The 17,085-nt window shown below is 36.2% G+C and overlaps 1 protein-coding gene across 1 annotated transcript in view; it reads right to left on the reverse strand.

Moving 5' to 3' along the window:
* PIK3C2G (phosphatidylinositol-4-phosphate 3-kinase catalytic subunit type 2 gamma) overlaps positions 1-17,085 on the reverse strand; it is a 201,110-nt gene that overhangs the window by 106,764 nt on the left and 77,261 nt on the right. The window contains 2 exon segments of the mRNA XM_051642625.1: positions 6,552-6,646; positions 7,758-7,851. Of these exon segments, the coding sequence (XP_051498585.1) occupies positions 6,552-6,646; positions 7,758-7,851 (189 nt within the window).

Here is a 17,085-nt window from a genome sequence, read left to right on the forward strand (position 1 = left end):
GTCAGTGTTATCTGACTCAGATGGTTCACACAAGCCTGCAAGTATGGGTAGAGTCATGTTGGAGGACACTGTCAAAGCTGGGGTGCTTCTGCCCATCTTGTCTTAGCTCCAGGGTTGTTCCTGGAGCTAATTACCCCCAAACTGTGCTCCAGCAGTATCTTAGAGAAAGCAGATTAAAACAGGGCCAGAGAGGAAGGCAGCAGTTAGAAAGCATGGCAGACCAGAGGTCTAGCACCCCGTCTTTCTCTCCAGTCCTCATTTATTGAGCACTGTTGACAGACCTAGAGTAGCTAGACATTGACAGTAGCTGCCATTCACAACCCAGAATTGCAATATACTACCTCCTTTATCAAATCCAGCTGTGGTCACAGCCAGCACACCTTCTTTAGAGCCAGAAAGAAGTCAGCCTAGAATAGCATTTTTTTCTTAAAAACTAAAATGTGTTGACTTACATGCAAGGCATGGTTTTGCTCATTTAAATGTACCATTTGCCCACTGAGTCTGTAAATACTGAAGGTCAAAACCAACAAAGAGTTATGTTAATTTTTTGTGCTTCTCCACAACAAAATCTGCTTCATCTGATACTATCACGTTTTCTAAAACTGGAGTCCAAGAAAATTGAATGTTTGTAAACTAGGAAACAAAAAAAAGATTTCTGTTTTCTAAGGCAGTAATCCAAGTCCCACATGGCTAACAATGAAACATGTAGAACAGTAGACAGCTGAATCTTTAAGTCACAAAATAGCCGTCTTTTGTTATTTACAATACACGTAAGCAACAAGAGAAAAAAAGGTCACCAAATTATTGGTGTTTAATAAGTAAAAATTAAGAGTTTAGAAGTAACATCCCTAGATATGAATCCACCCTGCAGCTGTGGTTCTCTGCAGTACAAAACACAATGACGATCACAAGTACTTCCAATTCAGGTGACATTTATACGTATCACTTGGTTGAATGACACATTACTTCAGAAGGCTGTAAGACTGAGCAACTCCAGGCTTGAACTCAAATCCTAATGCAGAGCAGCAAAACAACTGATAAAACATATACTGAGACTCTCTATTCACAGGTTTAATGTTACATATTTGTATGTTACATATATGATGAAGTGATTTTCTGATTCTTATCAGTAAGAAGGACCAAAATAACACAAACCAAAATATACCTCTTTTGTATTTATACGAATACGATTTCAATGGGTTGGGCTCTTCAGCCTGCTCTACACAGCTATTTAGGAAATTCATTAATAATTAGCAGACTTGACAACTTCTGACTGTGGGAGAAAGACACCATAATGTGGAAAGAGGAAGAGCTGCAGGATGGCTGCCTGTTTAATGTTCAGATAATTAAGTGTTGGACAGATAAGTATCTGCTTGATTTATACCCTCTTTTTAAGTCTTCAAGTAAATGATGGTTAATGTAAACCAGTTCTGACAGCGAAAAATTTATTTCCTTTCAGAAAACATGAAGCAATAATCTATCCTTCCAGTGCTAGAGTGCTGAATGAAATGAAGTGGTAATGATTTTGGAAAAGAGTATTGAGGGACAAATGTTGCAATATTTGAGAAATTAACTATGGTCTTTTAAAACTTTTATACATTGGTTATGTTCTTTTTAATTCCTACAGCTCTTTTTGTATAGAAAAAGAAATAAAATATTATGTTCTCGCCTTCCAATCAATAATCTAATTCACATTGTTTTCAGTTTTCTGGATTTCACTAAGAGTTCCTTTTTAATCTCACATTTGTGCTTATCTATGAGATGTGGACTGGAAAAGATAGAAGATTATTCCCTTTTCTCTTGGTTATCAGTCAAAATGTAGAGAAATGTTACAATGTGGAGAAGTTTTGTGACGTTTTGGTGACTTAAAACTCTAAAAGAACTTAGAAGGCAAGCGACCAAAGGACATTTTGCCTTCAGAAAGGATCTCACTTAACCTTCTCTTTTCTTGAGCGAGGCATACCAGATTCTCAAGCTCAAGCAAAATTTACAAACATTCATATTCTTCCATGACAATTAAACCTGTTTCCTAGCACAAGCTTCAAGCAGCTGCCACGGATCCTAGAGGACACTGCACTTCTCCCTGTTACTCAATCCTCCTGTGGAAGGTAACCATCTGTGAGATGTACTCCTGGCCACCTGCTGCCCTAGCCAGCTGTTTTGATTGTTTATTGCAGCTGCACCTATGAAAGTAGCTAAAAGCCAAAAATGCTCAAGCAAGTGGGAAACCAACTGGCAGGCTGCTAGAGACAGAGGAGCGGATTAACACTTCAGCACAAAAGCTGACAAAAAACCCTGTCTGTGAAACACAATAGCAAGGAGATAAACAGAGACTTTCTGCAAGCAGAAGGACCCAAAGGGGCTCAAGTGGGTTTCTTTCTCCTCAAATAACTTTCCTGCTTTGCTAGAACAAGTTTAATAACCTCTTTTCATCATAGCTCCAGGGGATGGGAAAACTTGCTCCAGTCTTCTCCCCGATCAAGAACTCTGATAAGAAAATATGAGAATCAGAGTGAATTTCTAGAAGACAGTGGTTCCTCATGCATCAGGGACATTAGGAACTCTTGAAATAAGAGTAAAATGGGATTTAAGTGGTATATAGGTCCTCTGCTGGCACTGTGTGCATGGGCAATTTTCAGCCTCCTTGAGTAGTGGAATGTATTTAAAAGTACCAATGTGGAGATGAAGCATTGATGGATGCAGATGGCCCAAATTCCTCAGGAATTTTGGCAGGAGAAAAGTTATGCATGGTAAGAAAAAAATCAAACAAACAAGCAAAGAGTGTAAGTTCTAGTACCTTTTCACTCTAAATAGCAGAATTAATGGGATAAATTTGCAGCAGATACAAAGCAAATAAAGACACTTAAGGTACCCTGGATTTACAACAGTTAAACACGTATCCTAATAATTAATATTCTCTCTGTTCTGTTCACTTCTGCCAATTACTATCCCATAATTTTAAAATAAAATCTTCAGAGAAACTTACCACTGCTTGATGGAAAGAAGCTAACAATTTACTATCCAACACTTGATAGTAAGGGACTGGAACACCTGTCTTCTGAGGAAAGGCTGAGAGATCTGGGGCTGTTTAGTCTAGAGAAGAAAAGACTGAGAGGGGATCTTATTAATGTATATAAATATCTGAAGGGTGGCTGTCAAGAAGGAGGGTCTAATCTCTTTTCATTTGTGCCCTGTGGTAGGATGAGGGGCAATGGATGCAAACTAGAGCACAGGATGTTCCACCTAAACATGAGGAAAACACTAATATTAAAAAGGTGATGAGCTGGTACACTTTTGTTGAGTAACTGGTTATCTCTGGTGCACAGGGAAATTGAGTCCATTTTAAACAACTGAGATATTATTATAAATTATATTTCTCATTAAAATAAGTCAGTGTTGACAGTCACCACCCATTCTGTTAACTAGTTTTTAGATTTACAATAGTGTTGCAAAACATGGAAATTAAAATCAGTTTACTTTTCCCCTGTGTTTCCGTAATCACATCTCCAGTTTTCTGAATTACATTAGAGTCTTCTTTTCCAAGTTTTATTTTGGGCAGGTACACTGTGCACAATGTTGTATTATTTAATAGTGCAATGGTAATGTAATTCATTGCAATTAAAAATAATCTTGTTATGAAAGTTTGTTTTTAAAAGTCCTTGCTTCTTGATTGTTGATCTGGTAATAAAACAGAATATAACACTTGAGAATAAAATGTTACCTAATCCTATTTCTTAAAAGAAGTAACATGAGTGTACATGCACACATGTTACCTACATTATTAAATCACTGAGCTTCTTTTAAAAATCGCTTTAGAGACAAGTGGAAGAAAACCTCTGTTTTCCATTACTTTTGTAGGGACTGGCATTACTTTTATGAAGGAAAATATTAATTAATTAAGGCTTTATTAATAAAAACTATGAAATTATTGATATATATTAAAAGCATTTATGACTTGGGAAACTGCCTTTTAAAATACTGGAGAGGAATATGAATAACTAAATACATTGAAATGTTAGGCAGAAAACAGTTTTATACTGAGTAACAGGGTGCAGCAGAGTAAGCAAAGGAAAAAGTGTAATGTGATGAATGCAAGCTGTGTGCCATATTTAAGTTCTCAGTTTAGATTGAAACATTTGAACAAAAAGCCTAAATAAAAGAGGTACCCCAGCTCCTTCCACTGAATTGAATGGGACTATTGGATGCTTGCGCAATCACTTTGTGCAGCTAAACATACATCTTATACACACAAGTTTAGACAGACTTGAAAATGTAACAACTTTTGAAACTGAAAGCAGCCAGCAAGTTTATAATGCGAAACCACCTCCCCACCTAAAATTAATGACCACTCACTTATGTGTACGTAGGTCCACTGTACCACTGTCCTTCCAAGGATGACTACCACAGAGGTGGCTGCTGTTACTTGTCTGCTATACTTGCTCATGGTTCTCCACTCTCCCAGGTTTTGCCATATCCTAAGACACTGCCATTAGGTGCATGTGTTCGCAGAAACAAGTAATCTGTTGCAGCCTATTGACAGGCTGTTCGATGGAAAATAACTCAAATATACAACATCTGATCCATTATTACAGTGTTTCCCTCCTGATATTATCTGTTTTTTTGGCTAAGGAAGCCCTGACCATATAGTCTTAGGATTGCCAGGTTTACAAGGAAAGTTAGCAGATGCTAAATGTTAGCTGGCAATGTACTCTCTTGTTATGCTGCCAAGATCCTAATGCTCACAAAGTCACATCCATTTCTGTCTTGTGACTCAGTAAGACAATACTGGAAGCCAATAATGAGGAATGTTAACTAGAGAAAATACTTTTCTGTATTATATAGAAGAAGAAGAAAAAAAAAAAGGTAATTTTGTTTTATTATTTCTAAAAATATATGTGTATATATATTATTTCTATACATACACATATTGACATATGCATACATAGAAAAGCATGTTGATTTCAAGATTTAATCTATGGGAAGTGTCCACAATCATGTGTAACTTAGTAACCTGTTCCATCTGCAACCAAAGCAGAAGATGATAAAAAAAATACTTAACACTCAGCAGCTGATGTTATCTCCAATTGCTAGTGGAGATAACATCAGCTACTGAGTGTTAAGTATTTTTGCTTGAAAAGCAATCCATGGTTGGATTACACGAACAGGGCTACTACCAGCTGAAAGGCAGAGAATACAGTGAGCATTGAGAAGTACCCTATTTGATGTACAGTTATGCTATATATTAAGCTATATATAAAACGGAAGTATTTTGCCACATTAAATTGTGCCACAGGATATCAACAAGTCAGGATAGAATATCTATTATATATTACCCAAGATTATAATATTAGACAGCTTGAGCAAAATTCAGGATAAAAATGGGGATCTACACAGGTCTACATGGCAAAACAAAGAGAAATAAGACCTCAGATACTTAGTCATTTTTCTTCTGGGAAGAAGAGATGAGTTAAAGAGAACACAGGCAAACTGATGACGTTCCCACTATCCATTGAACTCTAGGAATAATTTCTAATTGTAACGAACAACTACCAACTCTCTGGGCACATTTAACTGGACATTTTATATCCAGTATAACCAAGCTTAATACAAGAGAGTAAGAATCTGCTCAGGAATATTTCAGGTGCTGTCAGAAAAATGACTTGCTAAATGTGTGTTGTTTTTTTTTATCTCCACTCGCACTTCCAGAGACCATGGAGGTATGAAAGTATGATCTATGCTCTTTCCGACCTCACACTTCATCAACCAAACGATTACACTTCAAGTTGTTGTCCTTCTTTCACAGGGAGGTTTTGCTTTAAGGGGTCTGAACCAGCTGAACTGTAAATGAAGGCTCAGTTCATCCATCATTATTAAATAGGAAAAAAAAACAACCAACCAACCAAAAACCAAAGCCCATAACAGACTTTCAGACCACAGGGCAGTTGTTTAGACAGCAAGAAAGCCACATTCCTATTCAGAGAGCCTTGAAGTAACAGCACAGCAAACAGAATAACATGTTGCAATACAACTACAGAGGTCTTGTATTTTAGAGGTAGATGTTGAATGGCAGTTACTGTAAGGACTCATACATCTTCATGAAATAGAACTATTGGAAACTACCATCACAAGTCAGACTGATATACAAAGGGTTAAGAGATACATTTTGACACACTTGGCAAGTCTGACAACTTCAGGAGAGCAAAGAAAAGTCACAAAAGCAGGATCCTCTAAAAGTAAGCTAATGATGCTTGGAGCTTGCAATTTTTGAGGAAGACTATTTTTGGTTCAAACCAGAAAATGCAGAAATAAACAAATGATGTCTTAAGTGAACAGAACTTCCATCACTCCTGTGAAATGCACTATGAAGACAGTGATAAGTAGGTCTTTTATATAATTTACCCATACCCAGTACAAAAGGGAGAATAAAGAGAGAGCAAAAAACTAGCTTTTCTCTTGATTTTAAACAAAAAGAGAGTTTGTCACCAACAGAATAATGGATAAAGTTCACTCTAACAGAAAACAACTATGGTAGTAATGGCAAATGATCTTACCAGTAAAGTTGATGGGCCACTTGGATGCTCTGAAGAGAACGATTCAGCAGGAGTTTCACTAGAGGGCTTTCAAGGCTCCACTCAAACTTGAGCACCTGAACAGGTAAATGAATAGGAAGAATCATTTGTAAATTGGCTTTGTTGTCTTTCCTTTGTAACAAAATTAATGAGAAAGGATCCAGTGCTTAGTTTGAATGAAGCAATCCAACACATTGAGAATGCCTTAGCAATTCAGTGAGCAAAGAATCTTCAGGACACAAGCATCTGTCACCTTCTATAAGACAGGCAGATATCATCCTGATTCTGGCTGTATTAACAGATATGTAAATATGCAGTTTTCTTCCCTCCTAAATTTTTATCTGATTATCTGATTTTGAAAAAAAATACTATTTGTGAAACAGAAGCTGTAGAAGGTGAAAAGATCACATAAGTGTACTTTTGTGTGACTATGAATGCTGTAAAGCTGTGCAGGTTCCACTGCTTCCCAGTAGCAGATTCCATAAACATATTTATACATTTATACATACATACCTATATAGTTATGTGTGCATATGTGTATGTATCTATATAAATATATATTTTAAAATACCCTGCGGAATTCTAAAATGTTGAATTGTATGTAATCTATGTGCATGGTATTAAAAAGTAATGGGATAAAGTTTTCAAAGTGGCTGGTTCTACCTTAACTGCAACACTGGACCTACTCAACCACAAAGTCATTTATTTGGAAGCAGTGGGCCCGTAACTTTTAAAACATTAATTTTCAGTGAAATGCAATGTACAACTACAAAGAGACAATTCTACACCCAAACTGCCCTGGTTACTCTGTGCTTACAATGATTATCGCCATTATGTTCTATTTAAAAAACTCTTGCAACACCTGCTTCCTTGACCGCCAGCCTCTGGTTTAGTGGTCATAGCAGAATTTATCTTATTCATGTGATTTTTTAATTTTTCTTTTTAACTTGAAAATACCTTCTTGTAGTATACAGAAAAGTTCAATCAGCATGCCAAACACCTACATTATCTCGAGTGAGAAATGGTCTACAGCTCAGCCCTGATGTTAATTCAATCATTGCATCTCCTGACAAGCTTTTGCTATTTATTCCTCTTACAATTTATCAATCAAACTGAAAGAATAAAAAGTATGTAATGAAATTAATTATCTGGACAGAAGACTTCCTTGGCTATCAATACCTTCCTTACCTGAACCAGCTGTGGGAGGTATGCTAACAATTCATCATTTGACAGATTTTCTATTTGTTGGACTGCTGCTCTGCGAATGTCTTGATCTGGAAAGCTAGAGCAAAACAAATAGATATCATTAAGAGCTACTGAACCACTGCAACTCCCCTGAGCTCTCACTGATACAAAACGTTAGAAAAACAGGTTTTCTCTCAAATTGGAATAGGAAAAAAAATTAATTTGCTCTACTGTAAGAGGAGTCAAGAAACACATAGCAGATAACTGGATTGAATGTTACAGTGTACATACAGGGACAGGTTCATACAGGGAACAAAACCCACCCCGATATTCAAATACCTTTTTTTTTTAATTATTTATTTGAGTTATCATATGCTGTAATTTCCTTAATAAGTACTGAAATATGAAGCAAATTATGGATCTTCTCTTGCTGCTCCTACTTTCTTGAGATAGGAAACTTCCATACCATGGGACCTTTAACATCACTTGAAGACTTCTTTTGTTCTGAGCAACAACACAAAAGCTTGAAATTTCCCCCATAAAAAAGGTTCATTTCAGACAATGCAATCCAATGTCAGCTCTTTTGGTTCATACCAGATTACAGCAAATATGTTTTTTTAAAGAGAAGTAATTTTGTAATGGAAAACATGTTTTCTTTTGAGTTTAAAAGAAAATGGAGTTAAAAACCCAACACTTTGCCCCAGAAAAGCTCCAAGTCAGTGAAATGGCTGTTTCTGATGAGAAAATGTTTGAGTATTCAGAATAAGCTGTATTCTCAACAAAGTCTGGTTGAAACCACAGTGGCTGTAGCCTAATACAGTTTTTTGATGGAGATCTAACTGTAGAAATGATAGAAGATGAAAAGATGTTGTAGTAGCAATGATAAAACAGAGAAAGAAGGCTGGATAATATAGCTGATTTTGTTTTAGTATAACCATACAGATCAAAACTGACTCTTAACAGAACATTTTGTCTCTTTTCAGAGAAAGAAACATAAAGAATACAGTGTTTCTTTTAATACTTGAAAGCTGAAAAATAATCCATTAAGGATTTATTTTGAAAAAATAAAATACAAAAGTAATTTCCACTTTTTCATGTGTTGCATTTGTGACATTAACTGTGATGCATGGAGAAATTAAAGTACACAGAAGTTGCCTTGTTCGGTTCAGTTAGCTGTTCTGTGACTGTCCTGCTTTCACAGGGAAAGGAACAGAAATGCTCAACCTCTCCTACGTTGTGTCACCCTTAACTGTCTGTCGGTACTTGAAGCTTGTCCACTGCCTTGCCAAGATACTCTTCTGTCTTTTCCTTAAGCAAACTGGAAATGTTCACATGACCTTTCAGTTACCAGACGTGCAAGAGTGGTCATCTCTGCCAAAGGGGCAAAAATGTCTTCAAACAGCATCACAGTCAATATCTAGTTGTTCAAAAGAGCTGCTGGGCTTTGATCCAGTTCTCTGAGGGCAAATACCTGCCCCACAAAAAGCAGTGAATTGCTCCCCTCTGAATCAATATGACTATCAGACTCTCTTGAAAATCTCTCATTTGGCAGTCTAGGAATATATAAAAATGATGAGTAAAGGAAACAGATTATCGTTTCAATTTGCCCTGGAGTAAGTCCTTTGAAATCGGAACCATCATGTACATTAGAAGGTGTCACAAGGCCACTGGTATTACTGCTTTATGAGCTCATCACAAAATCAGACTGCTCTTTTCCTAGCTTTCCATCCAGCACCTTTTACCAACAATGTACCCACTAGAAAAATAAATCAGATGTTCAACATGGGAGACACTACCACATTTGCACCAATGACTGCTCATTGCTATCGAGGGAGAAAGAGAAGAAATGGTACAGGAAAGTGCTCAAAAGTATAATGACACTTCCAGCTTTAAGCCTGAGCCTTTAAGTTCAATAAAACCAGCTGAAGGAAAACGATATGAACAATTTGATCACTGTATTAACTACAGGATATCAAATGAAAATGTGGATAATTTTTGGGAAAAAAAAATAATATAAAAAAAGTCTAACAGTTGGATCTACTTGAAAGGCCTGGCTTCTGTGCTACAATCAGCTGCCACCTGTAGCACTTTCAAACCTTCTGTTAACACTATGGCTCAGGTCTGATTTTATTATTCTATCCGTTATGGTACATATTTGACGATGTTTTTAATACAGTTTATAACTGTATAATGCTGAGATGACCTTAATGAGGACAGATTATAAATAGTTTATCATGATAGCCCCAAATCAGCCAATTTTGCAAGGAGTGTTATTTATTTATTATATGCAACATACTAGGAATCTGAGGTCATTACTTTCAAATTCACATGGCTATTTAGGACAAAATGCATTTCAAGGAGGACTGCACGCTAAAAAAAAAATTAATCTCTTTCCTATCATCCTGTCCTCTAATTATGCATTTGCCCCAAAGGCCTGAGTGCCAAGCATGTGCAGATAATGTAGAAATTAGTCTTTTCCTTCACTCCTAGTTCAACAGGTAACTGAATAGTGAACTACACTCTATATAGGCAGTAAGGCAAGCAGAAGAACATTACCTAGTTACTGCTTGTCCTTACTAGCAGCCAGCATCTAAATATATGCAACGCTATGACGAGAGAAACTATTACATTTTTTCCAGCTAAACAAAGAACATCAGAAGTATTTTAATGCCAACTTTTCCAGAAAATTCAAAGGCTAACATTTTAATTTGCTTAGAATTAATTTACTCTAAGTCAAATGTGTGGCTATATCTAAGTTAGCAAAAGTATCTGCAGAAGATGTGATTACAATAATGATGACCTCAAGTGCATAGGCACTGTGATGAAAAATCTACAGCTTTGTTTGTTTCAGGTAACATAGCTGCTGTCACTCCTCTTGAATGAGATCCTGTTATTTGTTGGTCCTGGTTACTAAACTGATCCTTCAGTTTGTAAATCTCGAGGTCATCTTTGAAAAGGAATATTTTTGAAAGATTGAGCAGTTAACACATTCCTTTAAGTATATGACAATTTGTTAAGCCCCATTTCTCTGTTGAATGTTATTCAGGGCGACAGATACAATAGAAAAAATAATTAGTTGTATTTGTTTTATCCCTTACATTTGTATTTGAGAAAACATTTAAGATCCTCAGAAACATCAGAACTACAGCAAATACTTATGAACTAAATTAGTATCACACTGTTCTTATTATATGGTGCTTACGCTATTCATGCTTACATACATCAGTTTATTTGCTAAAAACCAGTAACAGGATACAGCCTAGAAACAGATCTGAATAAAAAATCCTACCCTTCACATGCCTGGAAACTATACCATCTTGTAGTCCAGTAATTAATTACGGCTAGAGGGGTTTTTGCAGTGAATAATCCTGCAAATTTTTGAGTGTTCCATCCATGAACCAGTTTTGATTAAAGGACACAATCAGTTGATTTTTTGGCTCTGAAACTCAATGCAAGAGAAATCACTTTAGGCTTAAGAACTTAACAACTTCATAGTTTGGAGATTAGGGGACAGCTGATTTCCAGGGTTTGCTACAGTAAATATGCAATTATTTACACGTACTGAAAACTCTGGAAGCAGAGAAGTGTGATTGCTGTATCACGGCAAATTAAATATTCCAATCTTTAAGGGTACTCTCCTAAGAAAGAGGAGCATATCTGTTCCATAGCTCATCTATATCAGATGAATTTTGCAAAGGATCTGAACCACAGATTATCAGGTTCCTGATATGTGGCTTCTGATTATGGCTTCAGAGTAGCAGGAGATTCAGGCATTCATATCCCCTAGTTGTTTTATCCTTGCTACCAATATCTCTGAAAATTTAGCTATTTAGCTAATTTAACAATGCTTGTATGACTCTTTCTTTGCATAGTTTCAAAATGGTAATTTTCATCCAGGTTTCCAATTACCTCTAGTTATATCATTTTTCCCAGACAGACAACCTTTTGGTCAATAAATAAGTGAATAGAACTATGCTGTTCCTCATTCATTCACCTGATTGAATTGTAACATGTTATAGCTTTCTTCTTTCGGTTGATTTTATTTGTCCTCTTTTTGTGTAATGAGTAATTGCCAAGGTTTAATGTTGGCTCAAACCAGGACAGTACTCCACAACAGAGATTATGACTTCTTATAAGTTTGTTCCAGGCTTACATGCTCACTACTGAAAAAAATAACAATACCTAAATGATAGTTATTGAGTCTAGTCTTTAGCAACAGGTGATACTCCTCAGGACTTCAGATTTCCCCTTCACAGCTTGTTTTGCAACCTGGATTCTCCTTAGAGTTATGAAATTGATTTCCTTTGATGTTTAACTCAAGACTCCCTTTGCATGATGCCAATGATTGACAGCCACCCATTTTATAACTTCTGTCTAAGCAGCTTGAGTCTCCCTTGAGAATTGAAGACGGTTTTTGTAAAACTTGAATTTTGAGCTGGAAAAACATAAATTACAATTTGCTTTAGAAGTAAGAACAACTATAAGTTTTTGATTTTCATATAGATGGCCAGTAGGGAGATATTTGTCTAGCTGTACCTTTCAGCTAAACCAGATGCAAACAGCAAACTAAGTGCTGTTGGAGCATTCTGTGGATTTGTGGAATTCTCTTGAGATTCAGCACTTGCCAGTGGTGACTTGACTGTAAATGAGAAATAGATGTGCACTTCATTTTTAACAGTTTTATTGCTCTAATTTTATTGCTCTGTCTCAAGTAGCCCTTTGCAGGAAGATATTTGTCAGGTAAATGGAACTGTACAGTTCTCTACATTTTCTAGCATGTGAGGATCTCTGTAGAAAAGAGAGTGGCCTTTCATGAGCCATTTTTTAAGGCAGAAGCTTGTAATATGCTGCACATTTCTGAAATTCCCTTCTCATTTTAAGATCTGTTGCATTTTCAAAAAAAAAAAAAAGAAAAGAAAGATACTGGTGCCACAAAACACATGTTATTAACTCTGGGAGAAACAAGGAAGGCTGAGCTAGTAAACCTATTGGAATGAAGATACCGATTCAAAATAAAAAAACCACTTAAGTAGTAAAGGATACTACATCACTGACAAGTGCAACTGGGCCAGAAGAGAAAGTATGGAAGAACAGTTTAAAAGAATAGAGAGATTAGTTTTGGATGGCAATTTAATTATTCTAAAAGTAATTATACAGGAAGAGAGAAGAAACTTAAAAAAATATAATTAAGAAATTCTTTTCGTTCTAGCACTCAGATAACATTGGCAGGGCTATTTGCTTTCTGTTGGTGATTTTTTTGATTCCTCTGAGGGCTTGTAAAGAAAACACTGTGTAAGTGTAAGAAGATTAGAAAATAGCAAGGACTACAAGATAGTACAGAAAGATAAATAGCATCAGTAAAAAGGACACTAAATTTTAAAAATTTTCAGTGGAAAAAGAGTAAATATTCTCTCATTGTGCTAAGACATGCAAAACCCTTCCCATCACCCCTGCCACTGCAAAGCTCATGATCACACTAGCTATTGCTTTGGCCAATCGATTCGCAGATGGATCTGCAGAATTTACTCAGAGAAAATATGCTTTAAATAAGGCTTGCATACATTTTCTGCAAGAAATTCTGACTAAAACAACTATTAATAAGTTTAAGATGTCATAGAGACATATGGTGATATAATGAGCCATATCCTAGGAGAGAGTAAGTTAGGAAGAAGTTAATAAAAAGCAATTTTCTATTTGAAACCTGTATGATCTAGAAGGTTCTTCCTACCCCAAGGACAAATTTTGTTCTCTATTACATTAAAACAAAAGAAAAAAAACATGGAGAACTTGATTATTTACAGATTTAGCCTCCTGATTAGATTGTACATTTATGTACAGAAAAGCATGCCCTGTCCTACGTAGTTATCTGTTGTTAATTGTCTTATAGCTGTCTGTTATAGTACATTCACACTTATTGTCAAGAAAATTAAAAATTATTAAAGGCAGTGAAAAAGCACTATGATGCTTAAAGTGAACAGTTGTCTATTCCAAACAATGCATACATCTTCCCATAAGTTACCACTAAATTTCATGCACATTACTACAAAGCAGTTTAAAAATTTTATCAGTAATGCCTTCTGTACATCAAGTCTCAAATTAATTGTAGACTGTTGCCTTATTCTTATCGTATTTCTTTGCATAAGCCTGTGTTTGTTCTCCACATTGATACAGAACTACAGCCTTTTAAACCAAGTACGATGCAAACAGGCCAAGATATGCTCTAGCTGTATCTGTTTGATAAAAAACTCTATGGGGCATTCCATTGTGGACACTCAGGAACAGCTCAAATTCTGCTTTTTTTAAAGAAATGACAGTCCGATTCAACACATCTAAACCAACTTGGCTTTCAAAGGTGTAAGAAAAAAAATCTGGCTTCAGGCTATCACATTTTATTATAACTACTGGTCAGAAAGTGAGTTTTACATATATTGATATATATCCTAAACTCTGAAACTCAATATATATTCTGCTACATGTCAAAATCAACAATGTTGTGACAGTCATGGGTTGGCAGATGTTATAAACAAAACGGCATCTTTTCTGGTCAAGGAGAGGTAAGAGGAGTCATATCTTCCCCTACTCTGCCTACTCCTTACAGGGGATTAACTAAGGTACTATAAAACCTCTCTGACAGCTTAATGTCTGATCTCAAAATCCTCTGAATCAGCACATGGTTTTAAAGGAATATCCTTTCCTATGCACTTGCCCTGGCAGAGCTAGAATTTAGCTGAAAGTTTCTAGGAAAGATTGTTAAGCCTACAAGGGAGGTTATTTCTTAATCTCCAGGGTCTACTGATAAAAGTTCTCTCTTCAGAATAGTAACAGCCATGCACAATACCTGCAAATGACATACCTTTCTTTAGTGGCTCTTTCATTATTCTAGCTCTATTTCCTGATTCCTAGCCATGATACCTCAGCGGGCTGCAAGTGTACTCTACATGTTCCTGAAAAACAAGGCTGGAGCAAACCTTCTGCTGTTTGCATTAATGAATATGTTTTGGCTTTCATATTCAGTACTTTGAATAGCAAAATAACATGAAAAAGAAATTGTGTGGCTGTGGTATACATACACAAAACATTGGTATGTAAGCAACACATCATAAATTATGGCATTTCTAACACTGCCTTTTGCTTCTTCCTGTCATCCAGAAAATTCTCTGACTAAACAAGTGTACTGGTGTCATTTCCCTGGCTCGTGTGCCATGCAAAATAGATATAGTTATAAAAACTCTAACTCCACTAAAGCTTGGCTTTTCGCCAAACTCAATAACTGAAGTCAATGGTAAAATGCACAGGGTGCCAATAAGCAGTGCTGAGTAGGAGGGATGAGCTCTCTATCTTCTGCCTTAGGGAAAAACTTATTTTTCAGGCAATGGCTTATAATCACCCTTCCCTGAAATTAGAGGTAAAACTAAGAGTATAAAATCTTATTCTTCACTTCCCCCTGCAACCCTCTGCATCCTGTCTTTATTGATTAAAGAAATATTCATTATTTTTCAAACTGTTTTTTTAAGTGTTGGCTTCTGGGGCTTTAAGAATCAATGAACTTGCTGCAAGTACTGGATACAAGGTTGCTCCTGAATTTATCTGCGAAGTGTACCATGATTGTGTTTCCAATTTCTGGAAGTTCTTAATTTCCATGGCATAAATAAGTATGTTATCATTTGGCTGCCTTGAGATGTGCCTGCAAAGTGGAAGAGCATAAGCAGGAGAGACGTGCTCAAAGAACAAGAATTATCTATTAAATGGTACATTTAACTGTGTTGTAAACAAAACAATTCAGATGTTTAAGAAAGTTGCAATGAGCATTTTAACTCAGGTGAGTAATAACAGGGCTTGATCTGATGGACCATGATACCCCTCCCTAAGCTCTGGGATGCTGCCTTCTAACTCAGGCAATGAAGTAGCATTTTCACTTTTTCATCCTTGCAAAAGAGAACTTGAGCTTAATTACCAAGACAAGTGCTGCTTTTTCGCCATGAGAAGGACGATTTAAACTCCTCAGCCCAAGGCTTGCCAAAGTGACTAGCGATTTTGAGAACCCTCTCTAAACTACAGAAAGAGTAAGCACATGCCTGCAGGAGGAATTCAGGTTCTCTTAAAGAGAACAGAGTGACACTGCAAACTGAAGTTCCAGCAAAGGAAGCATCCAAAATGTGGAGTGACTGGAAACTCTTGGTCTCTTTTACAGTACTTCTAAACAATGCGGTTAATTGCGGTACACAGAAAATAGAGCTGAACTCTGGATCTGCTTGCTACAGGATATTCTGAAAGCTAGATGTTTATGTGGAATTAATTTTTATTTGGAAAAAAAATCATAGGAGAAAAATGTGAGAGGGCTCTTAAACCAAAATGTTCTGTCTTGGGAAATATCTGACCTGCAGATTATGGGAAGCTGGGAGACTAGCACAGTACCATTACGTTTGGTCCACTCTTATTGTCTTGCCTAGACTTTTGGTGACCATTGGAGACAGCATGCATGAAACTGATTTTTGGTCTGATTTAGTACATCTACTCCTGTATCCTTGCATTACACTAACGGTACATGTAGACAAAGATTAATCCTAATTAGTTTTACTTACCTATGATTTAATAGTGATGGTAACACAAGTCCTTAAAATAGAAATTAATATAAGAAGATGTTTTCTTCTGTACTATGCTTACGTTTTGAATTAACATGGACCTTTCAGCTGTCTCGGTAATCACAAGAAATAAGAGAGGTGTTTCGTGGACGATAGAAGTGAGGAACTGAGATGATGAATTGTCAGCATCAAACATAATACAGGACAGAGTTGAATGACCCTTCAAGAATAGCTCAGTTATGGAGCCTACAATCCAAAGTCAGTGAAGGAAAGCTGGACTCTATCCAGTGCTACTTTTGAAAATTATTGAAATCTGAAAAAGATAAGGACCACAAGAGGAAACCTCAGAAAATAATGTATATAAATGGAAAGTACTCCCGTTCTTCAATCTGTGCTCCCCATTAGCATAAACTTTTTTCTCAGCAGTTAAATCATGCGACCTAGACATCTCAGAAACTAGACATCTTTAAGGAAATGTAAACCTTCTGTTTCTGAAGATTACCTTCCCACTTTTTCATGTACCTACAAAATATTGTGGATTTTGTTTTTAGAGAATTTGTACTGTGATCCAGAACTTCTTTCTGTAGTGCTACCATAAAGAAAAAAGGAAAAGGAAAAGGAAAAGGAAAAGGAAAAGAAAAAGAAAAAGAAAAAGAAAAAGAAAAGGAAAAGGAAAAAGAAAAAGAAAAAGAAAAAAAAAGAAAAAGAAAAAGAAAAAGAAAAAGAAAAAGAAAAAGAAAAAGAAAAAG

The sequence above is a fragment of the Apus apus genome, chromosome 1 (genome assembly GCF_020740795.1).
Source record: "Apus apus isolate bApuApu2 chromosome 1, bApuApu2.pri.cur, whole genome shotgun sequence".
Lineage (NCBI taxonomy): Eukaryota > Metazoa > Chordata > Aves > Apodiformes > Apodidae > Apus > Apus apus.